This window comes from Callospermophilus lateralis, chromosome 4 (genome assembly GCF_048772815.1).
Source record: "Callospermophilus lateralis isolate mCalLat2 chromosome 4, mCalLat2.hap1, whole genome shotgun sequence".
NCBI lineage: Eukaryota > Metazoa > Chordata > Mammalia > Rodentia > Sciuridae > Callospermophilus > Callospermophilus lateralis.
This window is the reverse complement of record NC_135308.1, coordinates 149,548,899-149,571,679: the sequence shown is the minus strand read 5'-3', so window position 1 is coordinate 149,571,679 and position 22,781 is coordinate 149,548,899. Positions and strand designations below refer to the sequence as shown.

The following is a 22,781-nucleotide window of genomic DNA, read 5'->3' as shown; positions in this document are numbered from 1 at the left end:
TGAGGGACCCCAATTATCTAGAAAGATGATTGGCATCTGATGGGTGTTTTTTACACACCCACACACACACACACACACACACACACACTTGTTGAATGACATAAAAGAAACCCAAGGGATCATATGAAGATATTAATGGCAATTACTTAATTTTTACTGAGCATTTACTATGTGCTAAGTAGTGGGATTGTATGCACCAGCTCATCCAGGGCTCCCAAGGAACTGATGAAGTGGGTATCTTTAAGACCACTCATTTAGAGATGGGAAAACTGAGGTTTAGAAAGATGAACATAAGCTGCCTAAAATCTCATAACCAATATACTTTAAACTTAGATGTAAAGCCAAGAAGTCTGAGTGCTGAGAATTCTGTTTCAGCAAACCAACGCTGCTTCTGCACTGTCTCTTAGTTGAGATTGTGTGAGATTTAACTTGGAAAAGGGGGTTTTTTCCTATGTAAATAATTTTGGCCACCACTGTCCTTGATATTTGAACCACACCAAAATCCTGTGGTAGCAAATCTAAGCCAGTACTAGGTTTCCATGTGATCAAATACCGTGACATTTGAATAATTCCTCCCACCACTTGCCATTTGGGACTTGGTTTTGCAGAAGAAAAAGAAAACATCTGTTGATAATTTAAGGACTTTCTCCTACTGTTATTAAAAACAAAATCCTACCCCTCACCTCTACATGTTGCTGTGCTGTGTTTGGGTGTGGCTTTATGCCTTTGGCCTCTGTCGGTCACAGTGACTGTCCCCTCACACTCGATTCTTTCTTCCAGGAGAATGACATAAACCTGACTCACATCGAGTCCAGACCTTCTCGACTAAACAAGGACGAGTATGAATTTTTCACCCACCTGGATAAACGCAGCATGCCTGCCCTGACCAGCATCATCAAGATCCTGAGGCATGACATTGGCGCCACTGTCCACCAGCTCTCCCGAGATAAGAAAAAAGACACTGGTAAGAATTAGAAGGGCCGGGCGCGGGTGGCACACACCTATAATCCCAGAGGCTCCAGAGGCTGAGACAGGAGGATCGCGGGCGAGTTCAAAGCCAGCCTCAGCAAGGCGAGGTGCTAAGCAACTCAGTGAGACCCTGTCCCTAAATAAAATACAAAATAGGGCTGGGGATGTGGCTCAGTGGTTAAGTGTCCCTGAGTTCAATCCCCAGTACCCTCTGCCACCCCCCCACAAAGGAATTAGAGAAATCCTGGGACACAGGGGTCTGTTTTTATAAAATGACACACAAATAATGCCTCCCCTGGAAACCGTTTTGGGGGAGTAGACAAGAAGATGTAGGTAAGGGACCAGGAATAGCTTAGCATGTCAGGGACATAGAGCAAATTAGTTTCCTCCCCTGTAAAATAGCTGTTTCTTAGATTAGTAGTTCTCTTTCTCTCGCTGCAATTTTTAGACCCTGAATCCATCATCTCTCAATCTTCTACCTCCAGAGGTGGGATGGTTAGGGTGCCAGGTGCTTCCTATGTGAGTGCAAATCCAGAACAAGACGCCTAGTGGTCTCCATTGCCACCAGAGGACTGTCTCAAGACCTGGGCCTGACTGGTTCCTTGGTCCTAAAGGTGTCATTGTCATTGTCTGTCTTTTTATCTGCCTCTGCTTCTGAACTGCCAGCTCCTCATGGGAGAGGGGTCCCTCTTACCTGTATGTAGATCCTCAGAGTTCAGCTCAGTGCTCGGTACCCAGCAAATATTTGTGAGTGAATGATTAAACACAGGATTTATTAAGACTTATGCCGCCCTGTTCTCTGCTTACCAAAATGCTGCCCATTTCTGTCAGCTGGAGAAGCGAAGCGTGATAGGGCATAGGTATTGTAAGTATGGGCTTGAGATTAGATGGACTTGGATTCAAGTCCTACTTCCGCCCCATTATGACTTTGAGACTCTGACCAGTCCCTTGAGCTACTCTGATCTCAATTTTTCATTAAGCTTATACAAGCATTAAATGAGATAATATGTAAACCATGCTTGGAACAGTATCTGACATAGTAGAGGGCTGGGTAAACGATGGTATGAAGTTGTTATGATTATGATTAGCCTAAAAAGAATATAGTGAAACAGGAAGCTGTGTTTTAGGGTCCAAAGCATATTTTTAATAGACTTTAAGTTTAGAACAGCATTAGGTTTACAGAAAAATTGTGCAGAAAGCACAGAAAATTCCAATGTCTTCATTCTCCTTATCCCTAGTTCTCCTTATTAAGAATTTGCATTAGTGCAAAACATGTTTTATAATTTGACGAGTCAATATTGATAAATTTTTGTGAACTAACATCCACGGTTTACATTTAGACTCATGCTTTGCATTGTATAGTTCTATTGGTCTTAACAAATGCACATCATGCATCCTCATCAGATAAACAGTAGTTTTATTGCCATAAAAATGCGCTCCACCTAGTCTTCCCTCCTACATTACCCTCCCTTCAGCAACCTCTGATATTTTTAGTGTCTCTGAAGTTCACCTTTTCTAGAATGTCGTAGAGTTAGAATTCTATGGTGTGTAGCCCCGTAGACTGGCTTCTTTGACTTAGCAACACACACGTGAGGTTCCTTCATGTTTTCTCCTGACTGGAGAGCTCATGTTGTCTCTGAATAATATTCCATATGAACTTCACGAGTTTGTTTATCCAATCGCCTAGTGTAAGGACATCTTGGTTGCTTCCAATCTTTGGTGATTATGAATAAAGCTATGATAAATATTCATGAGCAGGCTTTGGTGTGGACATAAGTTTTCAACTCATTTGGGTAAATATTTAAGACTGTGATGGCTGTGGTGAACTTGTTTATTAATCAAAAATTTTTTTTCCACTGTAAAATCAAAAGTTTCTTTCAGAACAATAAAAACCTTTAGGTCAAGAGAATTTCAAGCACTGTAGCTGAATTGGTTAATAGATACTAAGTTAAAGTTAGGCAAGAGAAATAAGTCCTGGTGTTCTATTGCACTGCAATGTACTGTCTTTTTCAAAAACAAAAGCTAGTAAAAAATTTTTTTCTAATACTCCTACTATACCAAGGTGATCCATGTTTAGGGAGATGGGTCTATTTACCCTAATTTGAGCATTATACAATTTATACATGTTTTCTCATAAATAGGTAGATTTTTTTTCTTTATGATGGGGATTGAACCCAGGACCTTGAACGTGCCAAGAATATGTATAGTTCTTATGTGTCAATTAACAATGATTTAAAAACAGGATTTTAATAGGCAGATGCTTTAAAAATGAGCCACAGAAGTGGCTTTTGTCAAACAGGCCACTGAATTATTTCCTAAATGGTAGCTCCAAGGCCCTCCTAGGAGACTCCTTCTGCCCTCTCCTCCTGAAGGTAACACTAAGACAATGAGGCCTGCTCCTGGGCTCTGCCCTTGCCTACCATGGACAGCCACGCAGGGGCTCAGGTATCCAGGGACTGGGCCCTTGGAATTTGTCCTCTGTTCAGCCCTTTCTGTCCACCCCCCCCAGCCTCTCAAGCTGCCTCCCTAGTGACTGTCCTCTCCTGCTTTTCCGGCCACCTGCTCCCAACAGGAGCTGCAGGCCCTCAGGACAAAGGGCCTCCAGGATCCTGGGGCAAGCTCTGCCTCTGGTCGCAGCAGGTGGAGGCTGGGCCAGCTGGGGCTCTGGGGTCGGAAATCAAAGCAATTGACAAGCAGGCAGGTGGCCCCTTGAGGGGCCTGGAAGATGTATGTGGACCAGCTGGAGGGCCGCAGCCCGCGCTGGAGGCTCAGAAAGGAGGTTCTCAGCAGGGATATCACGGGACAGTTAGGAGCCAGGTTCCGGAGCCAGGGCGCCCTGTACTTGGTGTGACTTTGAGCAAATGACTGACCTCTGCAGCCTTCTATTGTATCCAGCGGGAAAAACAAGAGTCTCTGCCCCGCAGGACGAAAGAAATCACACCTAGGAAGCACCGGGAACAAACTTAAAGACTTAATCGAGCGACTCTTTTCTTATCATTATCATCCTTATAAATTATTATCATTGGGGACGTGAATGCAGGAGCCACAAAATGCCAGTCTGTACACAACGTCTCGGAGACCCTGAAAACTGCAACATGACCTCGGAGGTCACGTGGCCCTGCAGACTCCCTCCTTCATGTTTTATTGTAAGGATGGAGGCCATGACTCGCCTCAAGGCCCAGTGTGAATTCTGTGTGGTCACCGGCAGGGGTGCCCTGAAGCCCCCGTGCTGTGCCTGACACTGATCAGAGCTGTGGAGACAGTGGGGCCAGCTGCCTGTTCCACAGGATCTCACTGTCTGGCAAGGACAAGACACCCAGGTCAATGCCGTGGAGAGAAGGATGCTGTGAGAGAGACAGCTGTGTGTCTCTGAGGACCACAGAGGTATCACGTCGTCACCACTGAGTCCATCAGAGGCGGAAGGCAGTAGGGGTATTGTCCCTTAGCAGGGTTCCTCACTTCATTGCTCCAAATGGCAGGGTGCTGATGTTTGAAGCTGGGGGGACATTTTACCTGGAGAAAAGAAAACTTCTAAGTCTTTAAAACAACAAGTCTTTCAGGACCCTTACTTCTTGGAATGGCCGGTCAGACATGCCCTGATGACCACCCCACCTGACCTCATCTTATTTTTAACAGCTTCTAGGGATGCAGCAGATGCAGAGGTGGCACCTGCCAAGGGATAGAGGGCCCCTTGGGTCTCTGTGGTAAGAGTTGTGGAGTTGGGGCCCAGATTTTTGTAGCGGAAACAACGGTCTCTTTACAGAGTTGTTCCTTCTGCGAGGCCTCAGTGGGCAGTGATCAGAGGAAGAAAAGCCTTGGAGTAGCCCGGAACCTTTGATTCTTTCTCTGGACAAAATGCCCTTTTTAATGAGGGGCTCAGATCTCAGGCGGGTCTGACAGCAGGTTCAAGTGGGAGATCTGAACCCCTCAAATCAATTAAAGCTAAACCACTTTCCACTCTAGTTTTCAAACCATTCAAAAAGCCATGTGGGTGACAGAAAATGAAAGTTTTTCAGTTTCTTAATTGCTAAAGTTCCCCACCCAAAACAGCTTAAGGGAAGGTTAATTATGGTGACATGTTAAAGAAACCCCAACCTTCTCAAATGCCTCCTGGAGAAGCTGATGTAAGTTTAATAGGATTTTAATCCAGAGAGTCTTTTGAATAGCTGAGGTCTATTCTCCTCTACCCTCTCTCCTGAGGACCTCAAATCCTTCTCCAACCCAACATGAAAGAGCATTAATATCGGCCATCGATCAACCTCCTAATCCTTTTACCTTCCCTTTGAGTCTTCGGCATGACATTGCATTTACTGGGGGGGATGGAAAATGCCTACGTGGAGACAGACTGCAGCCAGGGGAAGCAGACGGACAGCGCGTCTTGGAGGGACGGAGGTGGAGGAGATCACTTTGTGAGAAATTCATCTCCTGGGCGTTATTTTTCCAAGAGCAGATGGATACTTGTTAGATTTTATTCAAGTTATGGTAATTATGAGGGTGTTGGGGTGGAAGTTAAGCAAGTCCAGGCTGCAAATACAACTGCATATTCTGTGTGGAGCAGAAAGGCTGTCTGTCTGTCTATCTATCATCTATCTGTCTGCCTGCCTAGGTAATATGCATGTATGTATCTACCTGCCTACTTACCTACGTATGTATCTGTTTGTGTATGTATATGTGAATGTCTACATATTTTTCTATGTCTCTTTCTTGTCTATTATCTATCTATCCATCTATCCATCCATCCATCCATCCATATAAGCTTGGAGCTCTTGTGATTATTGCAAGAAGACAAAAGCAACTTCCCAGTGCTTTCCCCCTCCCTCTAATAGCCACCCCCCCCGCCCATCCCCTTGAGTTTTCTCTCTTTTCCACCATTTCTGCCTTGAACAGCTGTGCTGAGTAAGGTTGATGTTTCAGATCAATTTAGAATAGGGGAAGAACAGGATCCCTTAAAGTGCTCTGAAAAGCCCCCCTGGGATTGGGGGCACAATGGCACATATACATATGCATGCACACTTTTTAGGAGAGAAGATTTTTCCAAGGAGTTGTGGTTCCCAAAGAGTTAGGAATCTCTAGAGGAAGGCAGCTTAGGGCTAGAGGCCAATGCGGATTCTGGTTGGGATTTTCCATCCCGGCCACCTGTGCCCTTCCACTTGCTTGTGTGTTCTGTTTCCATCTTCTCATTGCCTTCTTCTCAGTTCTAAAATTTCTCCCATGCATTTGCCCCATGGACGCCTGTCATGGCCATGGTTAGACATAGGTGCTTGTAGCCCTATGTCTGCAGAAGTCCATGGGTTTGCATGTTTTTAAAAACACACAGAATCGACTACAGTTTTTCTGTTTTAAAGGTTGCTTGCTGGATGTGTTGGTGTAGACCTACATCCTGACCACTGGAGAGTGACTTCTATTTCACAGCCTGCTCCTGTTGAGAGCAAGCGGACCCTCAGCTCAAAGAATAAACCCATTTGGGGAAGGGGATACCCAGTGAGGTCCTTGACGTCCTTGGTATTTGCTTGCTCCTTGAAATCTGGGCAGCACTATTTATTGGCAAGAGAAAACCTGAGCAAATGCTATTTCTGAAGCCATCCAATTGACCAGGTCAGAGGGGATCAAGCTAAGGGAGATTACAAAATTATAACCAGATTCTAGGAAGAATTCCTTATTTGTATGCCAAATCATCTTTAAAATTCTTTCCCCATAAGGTTGTCTCATTTAAACTTTGCAATAACCAACTTAGGAAAGTACAGCAAGCAGATGATATACCCTTGTTGTCAATAATAGAAAACGAGACAGAGAGGTCAAGTTGAAAGGCAGTGTGGATTATTTTGCAGTCTTCATTGTTCTAGTTCAGTTCCTGGGCTGCTGTTGTTTGCCCAGGTCGCCAGTCTTCTCTAAACCTGGCTCTTCTCATCTGAAAATGAAAATACCCGGGTGCCAACGCGTTTATGTGGATTATACAACATAATTTGCATAACGTATTTGGCATGTAGGACCCATGTTGGCAGGAAACTTATCCTTGAGTCTTTTATCAGGGTAGACAATGAATCTTTTGGTTAAGCAGGTCCAGAATCCTAAAATTCATGATCTGGGATAAAGAAAATCCCCCATCTCTCATATGCTGGGAACAACTGTGAAACTTAGAAGTCAGACTGAGAACACCTTTTCTCTGTGGGACAGGTGTGATCCCTCAATTGAAAAAGGAAGTAAGAGGATATGAAGTAGTTATAGTTGAATGCCACTCTGCATTCATGCTGGTTGGAGAGAGCATCACAGTGACTCAGAAAGAGCAGTACATTTAGAATGGAGAGTCAGAGCCCGGTGCCATGGTGCACATCTATAATCCCAGTAACTCTGGAGGTTGAGTTAGGAGGCCAGCCTCAGCAACTTAGCAAGGCCCTAACTAATCTAGAGAGACCCTGTCTCAAGAAAAAAAAAATTAAAAAGGACTGGGAAGGTGGCTTAATGGTTAAGTGCCATTGGGTAAAATAATAATAATAATAATAATAATAATAATAATAATAATAACAAATTGAGAGCCAGGATTTCAGGATTTGAGTCTCTGCTTTGCACACTGACATTTCCTATTGCGGTTGATCATATCAGCCTTTTCTCCATCTGTGAGATGGAATGAAGACCCTCTTCACCGCTTTCTGTAGGTCAAGGAGGGGATCTTGTGAGGTACGCTGGCTGTCAGGGCAGGATCTAGTGGAACAGGCTGAGGTCACAGGCCCATGATCTCCATCAGGAGGGAGAGACCTCTGTGACCAGTAACCACCAATAACCGTCCATTTGTCAACCCCAGCTCCCTGGATGTGGACACCTACCAGGCCAGTAACACACAGGGAGACGGTGGCTACCTCCCCTCACTGGGGCCAGTCTTACCAGCACTGGGGAGGCAGCCTCATGGGTGGGATTAGTGGGGACCTGCAGAGGGTCGCCCATTTCCAGGTGTTTCTTCCTGGGCTGGGTGTTCCCCACCTGGCCGTAGGACCTACTGGAGACAGCCCAGGCCTAAGAGGCAAGAGACCAGCCCCCCATGTGGGTGTTCCTCCTCCCCCGGTTTTTCTTCCCATTTTCTTCCTCCTCCATCCTCTCCTCCTTCCTCCCCTTTTAATCTTCTTCCTTTCTTTCCTATCATTCTGACCACAACCATTTCCAAAACAAAGAGCCTACTTAGTTTTCGTCATCCTCCTTGGCAGTGTTTGTAGCATGGAACAGCACCAACCCCTTTCTTTAGCATTTTTATAAATGACATGGCCCTGACTTTAAAAAATCCTATTTATTGGGATTTTCTTTCTTCTCTTAATAGTCCTCAGAAACCAGAATCAACTTGACCACCTTTTCCTCTTTAGTTCACATTTATCCCGAATTGACGCATGTCACCCAGGGACGTACCCGGGATAGGAGGCAGGAGAGAAGAGACTGAGCTGGTGCCTGCATCTGTGTGTCCTGTCATCTGTGGGTCGCTGCTTCTTGCAGGATGTCCTCTAGCAATGGAGAAGTATGACATGCCTGGGGGTCTCCTTAGGAGGTGCGCTGAGCCTAGTCTTTCTTCATTTGATGGAGGGGAGGGAGCAGGGCCAGGCTAGACCACCTGGAGTGAGATAGACCATCCGTGGAAGAGGCTTTCCAGGTTTCAACTTGCATCGACACAATGCAAGTCGATCACAACTTTAATTCTGAGTCGCCATCACCAGGTTTCAGTGCTGCATGAGGATTGGTATTTGGGGACAGGGTGGCCAATCTGCCATTTAGATGTCTTTATGAGATATATGACATCTATTGGAAGGTAGCACTGCATAGGTAGGTAGCTGGAATAAACAGCCCTGCAGGACTTTATTTTCTTTATTCATAATTTCACTCTTATCCTATTCCTTCACTCTGTCTATTTATTCAACACATTTACATTTTTTCCTTCATGGGCCAGATCCCTTTAATTCATCTGGCCCTTTGGTTTTTATTTTAACATGTGAACAGAAAGAATAGATGCTTTGCCCTGAACCCATTGTTCCTGACCAAGGCTATCTTAGAGTTAGAGAGTAATAGCTTTGCACCAGGGCCCAACTTTTGAATCCTTCCTTCTTGCCAAGACCTTCCTGAAGGGTATTGATCCTCTGAAAAGAAAGAAGAAGTTTTTTAAGAAGTGAAAGATGAAACCCTCCAACATCTTCTTCTGCAAGGTGTAAGCTGCCACCCCTTCTCCCCTTGTGGGAACCACCGGGGTCAGCACAGCGATTGCTTGTCTGAGTGGCCGGAGACCATTGCTTTGGAGGCGACATCCGGGAGCCTGGGTGGTGGGGGTGGAAACACCCTTCTATTTTGGGCCTCAGAACTGGAGGATTTATTGCTCTCCCTGAGACAGGCTGGAGGCAAGCCGGGGTGCCTCCTTGGCTAAGCCCTGGGGCTAGGGAACATCTGGTGGCGGGAGGGGTTCCACTGGACTCAGCCTGCACCTTGAACTGCTGTAAATTTAATGGGCCTGCTCTGACCTGCTGGCCAGGAAGCAGGCTCCAGCCAGGCCAGTGGGGGCCTTTGGCTCAGGAGCACTCCTGAGCCAGCCGCCCCTTGGTGTCCTAGCTGAGCAGTTGACCCTGACTTAATGGGACCACGACGTGGGTGTCCAGGGCCAGCTCTCCAGCGGGCTGCTTCCTTTGGAGCCAAATCAATATTTATTAATGATCTGCCCCCCACTCCCCGGGTGACTCTGACTTCACAGAGGGCCTCTGTTGCACCAGCCGGCCAAGTCATTCATTAACCGGGCCCGGTGGCCTGTGGAGGGGCCCGTGGAGGCCGGCCTACCGCCAGGGTATTCGGCAAGGTCATTAATGAGCTAATCTGATTGAACTTTTCAAAACAGAGGCCTGGGTCGCAGGGGTCAGTCTCTACTCCCAGTTCTGTGAGACCCTGGTACGTGGGGGGAATCTGCAGCCTTCAGTGAAAAAGAGAAAGCGAAAAAGGAGGGGAATAGAGGCGCAAAAGGCTCAGGGGAGAGGGCCCAGGGTGTCCCAGGGGACTTCTTCCAGCCTCTTTGGGGTCCTGTTTTAGCTCAATATCTCTGTTCTCACTCCAGGTGGGGGGACAGGAGCCAGTGTGGCCTGGGGCTGACCTACATAGGTGGAAAATTCTAATATTGGCCCAGCCAGTTCAGTGACCTTGAACAAGCCACTTTGTATCTTTGTGCCTCAGTTGGCCCCTGAGTGGATGGAAATAATAATGTCCACCTCCTAGAGATAGAGGAGACAATGGACCCGAGCCAACCACTTAGCTCTGATCTGTTATACAGTAAGTTCTCTCTCTCTCTCTCTCAAAAAAAAAAAAAAAGTAACTTTAGAGGAGAAATACAACTTTTTTGGCCAGTATAGGATTTGGGAACACGAGTATAGGCTCTGGCTCTGTTACCAGTGGCCTGCCCTGACTGTATTTAACCAGGTAAACATCTCTAGGGTTTCTTGTGAGGTTCAGATACAATGACTGATGACGCAGATCAACCTGCTGTGAGTCAGTTGCTTCCCACCCTGAACAAGTAGGCAGTGAGGGATCGGTTCCCTGGCCCATTTCACAGATGAAAAGCCAGGATTCCAGGAATTAGGGAATCAGCTCAGACTTGTGTGATCTGTCGGTGGGAGAGAGGAAACTTGAGCTCAGACCTGCCGGCTTCCTGGGTGCTTTTGTCCCTTGCATGATATCAAGTGTCAGTACAACTGGACTTGGGGTTGAGCCTGTCTGGGGGTCCTCTGTGGGCTTCCTGCCTTTAGCTCCTGGGGTCCTTGGACTGGGCTTGTCCTTCATGCTTGGCGCAGCCAGGAAGTGAGCCACTGCTGAGGGACATCCTACTATAGTCATTTTGCAAATGGAAAACTAGGAAGAGAGAGATTAAAGAATTTGCCCCAAGTCCCAGTGTTACAAAGTAGCTTTGGGTCTTGAAACAGGATCTATGTCCTTAGCCCCCAGGGTTTGCCACTTCTCCAGACTGGCTGTATTTGGAGCTTTTTGGGGGGTGATAATGGGACCCAGAAGCCACCAAAGGCCTCTGGACTCTAGTGGATACCCTGTGACCTTGCAGTGCTGCTGTGGCGGGTCCCTCACTGCCTCTGACCGGGTCCTGGGCTCCAAGGCCTGTGGTTGGTAGGCTGCCTTGATCTTTTGTCTTTTTGACTTGAATACTTGAGTCTTTGTAACTCTCTCATGTTCTCTGCCTTGTTGCTTTCCATAAGTGTCTGAACTAAGCCATGTGGCCCAACTAGTCCTTTCCCTGTGGAGGAAGAAAAAGTTAACAAGGAGCTGGAAATAGCTGGCTCTGCTGCCCTCTGGTGGTCTGTTGGGAGACAACCAAGCTCCCAGCTCTTGAGTCCTGCCCCTGAACAGGCTATGGCATTGTCCCTTTGGCGAGAGAAAAAGGGGAAATGGCAGGTGGGATGGGTTTGAGGGCTGAACAAATGCAGTGACTATGTTTCCAGGAAATAAAGGATGGTGACACATTGGTTGCAGCAGGAGCTTCTTGGCATGTGTCCTCTGATCAGCTCTCCATAGGATCCCAGAGATCTCAGAATAAGAAATCCCAAAGGGATTGTAGCAAGTGACTCTAGCACCCTGTTATGGGTCGGGGGATGGGGCCCAGGGTTAGAAAGACTAATATTAAAGTGGGACCAAGAATTGGCTTTTTTTTTTTTATGCTAGTCTTTCTTCTAACTCCCCTCCCTCTTCCTCCTCCTTAATGGTCATAACTAAACTCCTTGTCACTTCATGCTCATGGTCACCACTGAGAATCGACTGTGGGTGAGTCACTTGCGCTAAGATGTGCCATATTTGCTATAGTCTTCCATTCAGCCAATAATATGGAAAGATCATTTCAATCCATGTTATGGATAAAGAAGCGAAGGCTCAGTTTCACAACGACACAACTGATTTACTTTCTAGCTTTGCTGGAAAATATTCTACTCTTTCCTCTGAGGTGGGTTAAACTTGGGGCAGAGCAAAAAAAAATTGTATGTACATGCACAAATTTACAATCATGAGCAGCATAATGATATTTCAGTCAACAATAGACCACACAGACAATGATGGCCCTATAGATTATATTATTAAGTGACCTTGTAGCCTTCTTAGCTTGTGTAAGCATACCTGTGATTGTCATGCACGGCACAATGGCCTAAGAATGCATTTTTCAGAAAGTATTTGTCATTAAGTAAACACACACACACACACACACACACACACATGCCTCCTGTATCTTCTAGCTGAATAAAAATGGTATTCACTATATGCTTATACTATTCTCAAAAAATCTTATATATTCACTTACTAAACTATATATTGTTTTATAAAGTATCGTGTTGTAGTATTGTCATTATTTTACAGACAAGAAAACTAAGGCACAAAGAGGTTGATAACTTGTCCTTGTCCCACAGATAGAAAGTGTAAGGAAAAGATTTAAGTCAGGGCTCTCTGTGCTGTTGGGCTCTTACTCATACTCTCCCCAAGACAAATAAGAGCCCACTCAGGACTAGGGACGCACTCTGACTGTCTCAGGTCCCATTGAGCTTTGGCGAGGTCTGGTCATGTCACCAGGATCTTCACCCTGGGGTCTGGAGGCACAGAATATTCTTTGACATAGCACCCCCTGACTGAGGTAAGGAAGAGAAGAGATAAGCAGCGTTGGCTAAGTGGGGGGAGGAAAGGGACCCCTTGCACACTGTTGGTGGGAATGTAAATTAATACAGCCAAAATGGAAAAGAGCATGGTGGTTCCTCTTAAAAATGGAGCTGCATGTGGTCCAGCTGTTCTACTTCTCGGGGGAAAAGTCAGTATCTTGGAGAAACATCTGCATTCTCACTCTCAGTGCAGCCTTATTCCCAGAAGCCAGGGTATGAAAACAACCTCAGTGTCCACACTGATGGATGAATGGATAAGGAAAGTGAGTACAAAATGGAATACTACTCAGTGGTGATAAAGAAGATCTTGCAACAACATTAATGAATCTTGAGGGCATTACACTAAGTGAAATAACCCTACCACAAGGACAGATAGATAGTGCAGGATGTCACTTATATATGGAATCTTAAAAAGTCAGATTCATAAAAGCAGATAGTAAAATAGCAGTTGTTGGGTGCCGCAGTCTCTGGCTGGGCACAAATCACGAGTCTCCACACAGCTTGTAGATTCAAACAGCAATTCTTTATTCCCGAAACTCACACCGGCCGTCTACAAACACGCTCTGGGGGAATCCACGTTCTCTGCCCAAATCCACTCTCTCCCAAATCCACTCCGCATGGGCTTCTGTCTCCCAAAATATACTGTCTGACCCTAAGCACTCAAGAGGAACTCAGCAGCAGGATACGCCCTATTCCAAAAGAGGAACACCCTAATCTCCTATTATACTAAACCGCCCTATTCTAAAGGGGAAACACCCTACTCTCCTATTATGCTAAACTGCCCTATTCTAAAGGGGGAACACCCTAAACACGGATCCTGCCCTGGTCCTTGAGCAAGGTCACCTTTCAGAAGTCCTTCCACTAGACAGCATGGGAGTAAGCTGGCAAGGAATTTGTCATACCTACTTGGCTGATGGCTCCCAGCAGCTGGGGGCTGGGAGGAGGGAGAAATGGGGACATTTTGGCCAGTGGGTATAAAGTTTTGGTTATAAGGTGAGTAAGTCCTGGTGGTATAATGTATAGCATAGTGTCAATGGTTAATTACAATGTAAGGTAGACCTAAAATTGCCAAGCACTATCTTAAGTATTCTCAACACACACACATGCACTTACAAACACACACACACAAACACACACAAATGGTAGCCACATGAAGTGATGGGTGTGTTCATTAACACGATCGTGGTAATCACCCACCCACTGGTCATCTTTTTCAAGAACTTCCTGGCATTGGTGAATATTTGCATTTATTCCTGACTTATCTTATGCTGCCCTGGCTGAGGTGTAAGCACCACAAGGTTGGAGTCAATGTGACAGTCACTCTGGTGGCTACCATGCCCAGTGCCGGGCACATAGTAGGTGCTCACTTCACGTCTGTGGAATCTTCTTTATCTCAGGGTCCCCCAGTCAGAAGGAAGAGCAGCAAGGAGGCCTAACTTACCTTGTCTCAGGTGGCAGCTGCTGGAACTGTGGGTGATTCTTAGGCAAAGGAGATGATGGAGGAGTGGTAACAGGATGCTGTGGAATTGAGGAGTTGGGGTTATCAATGGTGCTTCATGCAGAGGAGAGGGACAGGCCTCCTTGCCCTGGTGGGTGCCATTTGCTAAACCCTTTGGTGACAGTGTTCTGGAGAAGCCAGAAGGGTCCCATGGGAGATCCTGAGCCCTGTGTGTCCACAGTAGGCCGTTCTTTCCCAAGCTCTTCTGAACTCGGCTGGGAAACGGGCCCCATGCTGGACTCAAGGAGAGAGAAGAGCTTGGGAGGAGGTCAGCTGATGAGGTGGGAGGCCAGGTCCCGTGCCAGGCGAGCAGAGCATGGTGCTGAGTCAGGGAGACTTTGGAGTCTCCACTGTTGGGAGCAAGGAGGTCTATTAGTGGTCTTGCCCTTGTTGTTCCCCAGTTTCCTCAGCTGCAAGAAGGGGTAACAGTACTTCCTGCCACTCAGCACCATGAAGACTGAGGTGTTGGACAGCACCTGGCCCAGAGCCAAAGCTACCCAGGCGTCCACTGCCATTACCAGCACAACCTTGGCTTCGGTCCTGACCATCCCTAGGGAGTTAATCTCAGAAGTGGGCTGGGATGGAGGGACATGGAAATCTCCAGAAACTACGAAGAGCCGGTCGGGCCGTCAGGCTCCAGAGCCCAAAGTGGCAGGATAAATTGGTGGTCAAGACCAAAAGATGACAGAATTGTCTGGGCCAGCATTTGCACCCTGACTCCACTGGTTGAGCTAGCCATGCTTACCCCAGATTCCTGAAACCCAGAGATCTCTGAAATAAAAGGGCTCAATAAGCCCTTTTATTGAGCCATTGTAGATGAGGGCCAGAAAGGACCAGTCCTGGAATAAGGACCAGGCCAAAAAGGACTGGTCCCTGTCCTCTACTGCCAGCAACAGGGCAATGAGGCAGAAGTTGGAAAAATGCTCAACCTTAACGAAACCAGACAACTTCATAGTGAAAGACTGGGGAAGGCACAAGCTGTTTACATTGAACCTATATTGGCCGTAGATAAGTGAGGTGGGATTATAGGAAGCAGGGAAGGCTTTGGGCCAGGAGGACATCCACAAGGAGAGGTAGCCATTGCCTCTGGATTGGTTTGGGGCTGCAAGCAGGATTCCGTGGTACCTAGGGGTTCACAATAAATTTAAGTTAAGGTTTTAACACACATTCAAAAATATAAAATGCTATTTTTTGTCTGTAAAAGCTATTAGCTTGTTACTAATTAACCTCCCTCATCTCTTCTCCCTTCTCTCACCTGCATAATTAAATTTAGGACATCTCTTGCCTCTGTTTTCATATCTGTGAATAGAGGGCTACCAAGAGTTATTGAGAACAGAACTCAGTGTTAGTTTTCATTGTTGGCATGGCTGATAAAGAGCTTAATCAGATCAGAGCTACAGAAAAGAGGCTCTAAGCTGAGTGTATGAACACCTGAACACCATCCAGGTGTTTGCTGGAAAGTAGTCCAGTCTTGTCCTTGTTCACGGACAGCATCTCCCCAGATCGGCCACTAGATGGCAGGAATGTTCTTTTCTGTCCTTCCTGAGCAGGTCGGAATCAAAACCTCCCTGTGCCAGACCTGGGCTGCGCCCACTGCCTACTTTCTCATTTACTCCTGGCGGCAAACCTCAGATTAAAACAGATGCTCCACCAAAAATACTAAGTGAGCACAGTGCCTGGCACACAGCAAGGTTTTAAAAATATTTACTCTTCCTTCTGTTGTTATCGTTATTATTCCCTTTTACGGAGAAGAGACTGAGACACAGAGAGGATAAGGAGGCAGAAGAAACCTGGGTTCTAAGCCAGAGCTGGGGGGTCAAGTTCAGCTGTGTCCCCCGAGGCTCATCTGAGCACTGGGTTGCCCTGGCTTGCATCCAGTGCCTCCTCTCCTCCCTGCACATGTTCTGGATCAACACTGTGAGATCTTAAACCAGCTATTTAGACTTTCAGAGGCTCACTTTGTCACCTGTACAGTAGAGGTTATAATGCCTTCCTCATTTTGGAGACACTCCAGAAACAGCAACTAGACCAGAGTAGACACTGTGGCTGGTGGTTACTGCTGTCAGTGCCTCGTGTTAACAAATCTAGAGCTAGTTCTTCTGTTCCTTCACTCTTCTTTCTTCCTGGAACTACAAAATACTCCTGGTTCCTGCTCTTATGGAGCCTACAGTGCCAATATTCCTAGTCTCTGTTCACTTCTGGGGTAATTTCTTCCCAATGTGTCTGCTTTCCTGGAAGCCCCAGGGATTTGGGTGATATCACCTCCTCATTTCCCTGGGGTTTCTCTCTCTCTCTCTGCAAGACCCCATGGTTCAGGGTTTTGTGGGCCACAAGACTCAGGCCCTGTCTCCTCCCTACAATAGCAAGTCCATAGGTTTTTAGGTACTGCAAGGTGCCTCCAAATCCCACACTACTGGAACCCACCCACTCTGCTTCAATATTGACTTTCTAACTGGCTTTTGGATTAGAAATATTTTTCTAGCATATCTGGGGAGACACAGGTAGGAAGATGGGGTCTCGTGAGACCATCCTTGTTTATAATAGAACAGTTCTGGTATTTATAGTTTGGGACTATATAATATGCTAAAAAGTCATAGAAGACAACTAATAGGATGGGTGAGAGGGAGAAGAGTTTGAGATAATTCAGGAAAATCCCCAGGAAAGAGAATCTGTTTGGGATATACTTCAAAATTTAATTTTCCAAGAAAATTAAATAATGAACTTTTCAATTACAGGAGTTTAGGGGTTGTGTGGAACCCTTCTCGCTGACACCATCAATATGACCGACTGGGGCCAGGCCTGTGCTTTCTGACTCAGCAAGGCCTTTGGCCACATCCTGCTGATCAGCACTCAGGACTTTGCCTTTTCTGTGTTGCAGTGCCCTGGTTCCCAAGGACCATCCAAGAGCTTGACAGGTTTGCCAATCAGATTCTGAGCTATGGTGCTGAACTGGATGCCGACCACCCGGTGAGTGCCTGGCCCTTGGGATGCTCTGGGCGAGAGTCTTTCATTGACCCCCTCCTCCCACATCCTCATCTTGTAGCTGTGTGTTTGTTTACTTCTGCAACAAATATTTATTGAGTTCCCACTTACACCAGGGCTGCAGAAGCAAAGACTAACTTGTTAGACTTCACGTCATCTTCATTATCACGGTCATGCTTGGAGCAAATACGACTCCCTGTCCAGAAACTGTATATTATATATACAAAGGTCCACATGCAAGATCTGTATTTCTGCATTTGTACATTCTATGAAGGCTTAAATCAAGTTCCTGGGAAGGGCAGAGTGTACTAACAACTCTGCCAGCTTCAGGGGATGGTGGGGAGTGGTGACATTGGACCTGGACCTTAGAAGCCGAGTCCCAAATGCTGGTCAGATGAGGGAAGGGGAGGCTTGGTGGTGGAGAGGAGGGTGTATGTGAAGGCCCAGGGTCTGCAAGGGTGTGGGACTGGCTGGTCAGTGTGTCGGGTGAGGATGGGAGCTAAAGTGGGGCTGCGGTTACATTTTCAAAGAGCTAAAGTACCAGCATGAGGAACTTGACGTGCCTCTGCCCTGTGGGCAGGGATGGCTCCTTTAAAGCATTCTGAGTAGAGGACAGGGCTGGGGGGAATCTTCTTGTTCCCTCTTCTGTGGGCAGAATCCTGGCTGCAGCTCAGGGTGGGCTCTGGGGGCCTCCCTGGGCGTGAAGGGCACCAGCCTGTTGACCACCCTCCATTCATTGCCAGACAAACAGCTCCCTGGTCTTTAACGACTCAGAAGCTGGTTAGGTGCAGGAGGGTTTGGCGTGGCTCTGTGCAGGGAGCATCTGCCTCCCACCCAGAGACTGTGTTTTGCTCAGGACATTGTGGGTCCTGACGGTGGGGGTGGAGCTGACTCTTCCCAAAGATACTTCTCGGCAAGCAACTCCATCTCCCTGACACGCGGAGGCCTACCAAGGGCAAATGCTCTCTGCAGCCAAGCTTGGGCTGCTTGGACTCAGAGCCCAGCCCTCACAGCACCTGGGGACAAAGCCTGGCTGGTGGCAGAAATCCAGGCCCTACGCAGGAACAAAGGGCGGGGGGCTTTTTTAGGGGCAGTCTGACCTTTTAAAATATGGACAACTGATGACACTTACTCTAATTCAAATAGGAAAAGCCCCTGTAGTGGAATTGAACATACAGAAAAGCATGAGGGAGAACTTGAAGATCAGCCATAATTTCAATTATTTCTGTTTTTCTCTTCCTACTCTTCTGTGTGTGATTTTTTTTTTAAGTAAGAGAAAATATTTGCAAACAAAAACAAAGAAGAACTCCCTCCTATTCCTCAGACTTCAAAACAGAAAACAAAAATCATCTATTATCATGCTGTCCTAAAATAATCAACATTTATAGTTGGGAATGCTTCCTGTATCCCTATGCATTATGGCAGTGCACTAATAAATCATGTTAATATATGACATTATATTACATATAACTATATAAATATGTTTCTATGATAAACTAATTTATTAATTATTATAATTAATATGCATATATTAATAGAAGTATATATGAATGTATATAATATATTTATCAGCTAATGCAGTTCTTGCTAAGCAGCACCCAACAGTGAGTCTTGAGGAAGTTTCCAGTCTTCCCTGTTTGACCATGAAGTGAAGGTCCTGCCTGTTCATCTTCACGTGAACTTCCAGGGGCTTCCTCAAATATTCATTGTGAAGTTAAACTAAATTATCCTAAACTGGGGGCAGAAATGGCATTTCAGTCTCCTAATCTATACTACTTAAATAGTTTGTCCAAGAACCAAAGGTGAATCTGGAGGGACGTGGATGCCCGGATCCATCTTCCCATGTAGGATGCAGACCACTCTGGAGCCGGGTGGCAGAGGTCACCCCAGGCAAGGCTCTGATACGCTCTTGGATGGGCCTCCAATGTGGCACTCCAGCCATCTGTCCCGTTAGCCCAGCATCTCCAAGGTCGCCTCTCAGGAAGGGATCCGTCCCGCTGGAAGCCAGCCCTCAGTATCCCTCTCCTCCCAGGGTTTCTGTGTCTGTCCTCCTGTGTCCCTGTAGTCCTCTTGCTGGCCTTTCTCCCTGGTCATTTGAGGCAGGAGGAGAGGAAGCCAGTCCAGAGAGAGGGACATCTCCTTCCCCGAGTCTTCATGTCCTCTCGGAGGCCGATGGATTGGCCTTAATACTCTGGAATTCTTTTTTCTCCGCCAACCCAAGCCCCATCTCTGGCTTCCTGGCCTTTCAGTGTCATGAATTTTATCATAAAAATACAACTTATCAGGTACACAGTCCCCCGAAGAGGAGGCGCCAGGCTCTCGCTGTTCCTTGGATTTCTCATCAGGTTCTGGGAACCAGAGCCAAGCACAGAGCAAACCCTCCAGGGTGCCTCTCCGCAGCCCTCCAGGCCCCGCAGGCCTGGCCTCAGCGTGAGAACCTCGAGCCGACACCAGCCGGCGGAGAGCAGGGGCTGTTCTCCCAGGGACCCTCTGTTCCGCTCTGTGCCCTTGCAGACAGTAGGATCCCTCCTTTCCTGACCCCTGCCTTTGGCAAGGGGCCTTAATTTTTGACCCAATATCTCACATCAGGGCCTCCAAAATAGCCGCTGTAAGAAATGAGGGAAAGGAAAGGTTGTCACCGAAAGAGAGACATCTGGCTTCGGGCTTTAGCTAAGTGGGAAAATGAGACGGGGTGGCTGTTCTTCCCCCTGCACCTCCTGCTCTGCCATACGCCTCTGTCCTCCCCTCCTTCCCTTCTTCCTTCCACAAACACTCATTAAGCTAATGATGTGAATAGCTAACATTTCTTGAGCACAGGCTGCGAGCCAGGCATGATGCATGTGTTTTTTAATCTAAATGTTGGTCACCAGCCTGGGAGGGTTCTGCTTTTCATCTTCTGATGAGAAATCTCAGGTGGAGAGGGCCACGGGGCCTCTGGTGGATGTGAACTGGGTTCCAGGCCAGGTGAATGAAAGGAGGTTGGAGTGACAAATAGACATGACTCCTGCCCTCCAGAGGCTTCCAGGTATAAGGCAGACAGTGAAGGTGTGTCAGAGTGATACCAGAAGGAACTGGGACAGCCTCTGTTTTTTGGTGCTGCAGAGGATTGAACCCAGGGGTACTTCACCACTGAGCCACATCTTCAAACCTTTTTATTTTTTATTTTGAGACAGGGTCTTGCTAAATTGTTTAGGGCCTTCTTACTAAGTTATTACTGAGGCTGAATTTCAAACTTGCGATCCTCCTGCTTCAACCTCCTGAGTTGCTAGGATGATAGGCGTGCACCTTCGTGCCTGGCTTGACATAGCTTCTGTAAACGTGGTGGGCAAAATCCAAGTCTCATTTAATTTCAATTTCCAAAAGTGGCCATGCTGGGCCTTTCCCCGTAGATACTTTCCCTTGTTCTTTCCCTGATGGAAAACCTCAACCCAACTTAGGAGGCTTAGCTCCTCTCCCCTGCCCTCCTAAGCTTTCTCATGTCTCTTTCCAGGCTTAAGCATTTCACATGATTGCTGTAGGAAGAACTGTGTCTCAGGGATGGTCTTATCTCAGTGTGTTTCACACTTGGAGCCCAGAGCATCAGATCCAAGTAAATTCCCTCTTCCTTTCCTCATGCCTAAAGCCTCATAAGGCCACAAGATTATATACACACACCAGCAAAAGGGTCTCACGCGTATTTCTCAAACTGTAGTCTATGACAAAATCCCATAATCGAACCAAGGAATGTGGTATTCTATAATCCATTTTAAGAGGTTTTACAGAGACCAGTCATTTATACGGAAATGAAACCCATTCATCCTCATGTTTCCTCATATGTGCTTAACCATGGAACTCCCTATCCATGAAATACTTAGCAACACTACCTTAAAAGCTCTTGTTCTATGGAACACGGTTTGGGTAATGATCAGTTAGATAATAACTCAGACCTGGTTTAAGAAGTCAGTGTGTGCTACTAGTTCTACGGACACCATGGTCTGGAAGGGTTAGGGAGGCCTTCTAGAAAGGGGGAGACCTGAGTTGAGCCCTCTAACAACCAATGTAGGCTTACTGTCTATCAAACCACCCCCAAATCTCCACAGCCTAAACCAATAAAAATGTACTAGCAGCGTAGCTCAGTGGAGAAGCTGCATTACACTCCAGAGACTAACCCCTCATGGCTGCACCCTCCTCCAGCTCCCCAGAGCCCTTCCTTTTCTTCCAGCACTTGGGGTGGGGGGAAGAGGGAGCAAGAATTGCTCTTAGGAAATTCTTCTGGACCATGCTGGAGACAGCTCACATCCCTCCACTCAAATTCTACCACGTAGAACTCAGCCGTGGGCCTAGTACGGGTCACACAGGAGACAAAGTCAAGTACTTAGCAATGCGCCCTAAATAAAGGAGTCAGGACTGATCTTGGGGAGCACCAGCAGTCTCTGCCACTCAGAGCTGAACCCCAGGGTCCCCTGACCCAGCTGACTTGGTGCCTGTGCTTCAGTCTTGTGAAGATGGCTCTAGAGGGGGCTGTCGGGGGAGACACACCAGCCACCATAACTGTCCTTCTGTGTGGAGCTCCACATCTTGAGCCAAATCTCTCCAACTGCTTTTTCACCTTTCACCGTGTGGGTGTTGAGTTCCCTGCTCACCAGCAAATTCCCCAAGAACAGGACATGTTCTCCAGGGCTTCTCTCCTTTCCTCTTTCATTCGCCCTCTGTCCTTCTCCACCTGGGGCTGTCACAGTCTGTTCTAAGGGTCAGCCATCCAGCTGAGTCATCAAAGGCCCTTGCCCTCTTATTAGCTGCTCTGCCAAGGCCTAGTTTTCACAGTTAAAAACAACTGAAATACAAGTACACGGTGAACACCTGTGCATGATCCATTTGACTCATTAACGAGGAACCGTCAAGATATGACAAAGATGGTACAAAGGACACGAGACACCAAAGTATATATAGTCAATAGAAAACAGAACCCTGGATCAGATCACAAAGAGGGTTGCACCGATGACTAATGTCCACCAGGCAATGCAACCACAGTCACAAGGATGACTTTTTTTTCTCCTAGACAGAGATCATTTGCAACTTAAACCTAAAATAAACATTTTGCAATTTTTAATCTAAAAGTCAGCATTCACTTTGAAGATTCTTAATTAATAAGTAGTAAATATGTTTTCCAAGATCAGACAGTGAGCTTGGAAGACCACGCTCTAAGATGACATTGAAAAGACATAGGGTAATTTTGTTTTGCAAAATCACCAAGTTTTTGTAAAATTTGTTCTTAATAGTTACTACTCAGGGGTATTCCAACTGGGCTGAGCACTGACAATTAAGTGATAAGGAAGACAAACAGGTCCTGTGTTTGGTTGTAATTAACAAGCGTGATGACCCTATAAAAGGAGAGACACAGATGTTGCAGAGGGAAGCCAATAAACTTTGGGAAAAATCAAAGATGGTCTCTAAAGGAGCCATTTAAATCAAGATGGAAAGAAGAGGTTGTCGCTCATTGATCAAATCCAAGTCACAAGCAAGAGCATGTGTGAAGACCTTCATGTGGGGAAGAGTGGCAGGTTTAAGGAATTGAACAAAAGACCAGTACAACCGGGAGTCCCATTGGAGAACAGCAGTGGCTCAGCCTAGGGCAGGGGACATAGACCGGGCCAGATCCCATAAAGCTTGGTGGACTGTGCGAAGGGCTTTGGACTTTATTGCAA

General features: G+C 46.7%; 1 protein-coding gene across 1 annotated transcript in view; it reads left to right on the top strand.

The window, feature by feature from the left end:
* The window catches only part of Pah (phenylalanine hydroxylase), a 67,858-nt gene that overhangs the window by 22,310 nt on the left and 22,767 nt on the right, over positions 1-22,781 (top strand). The window contains exons 3-4 of the mRNA XM_076853241.2: positions 781-964; positions 16,994-17,082. Of these exons, the coding sequence (XP_076709356.1) occupies positions 781-964; positions 16,994-17,082 (273 nt within the window). The remainder of the gene's footprint in view (positions 1-780; positions 965-16,993; positions 17,083-22,781) is intronic.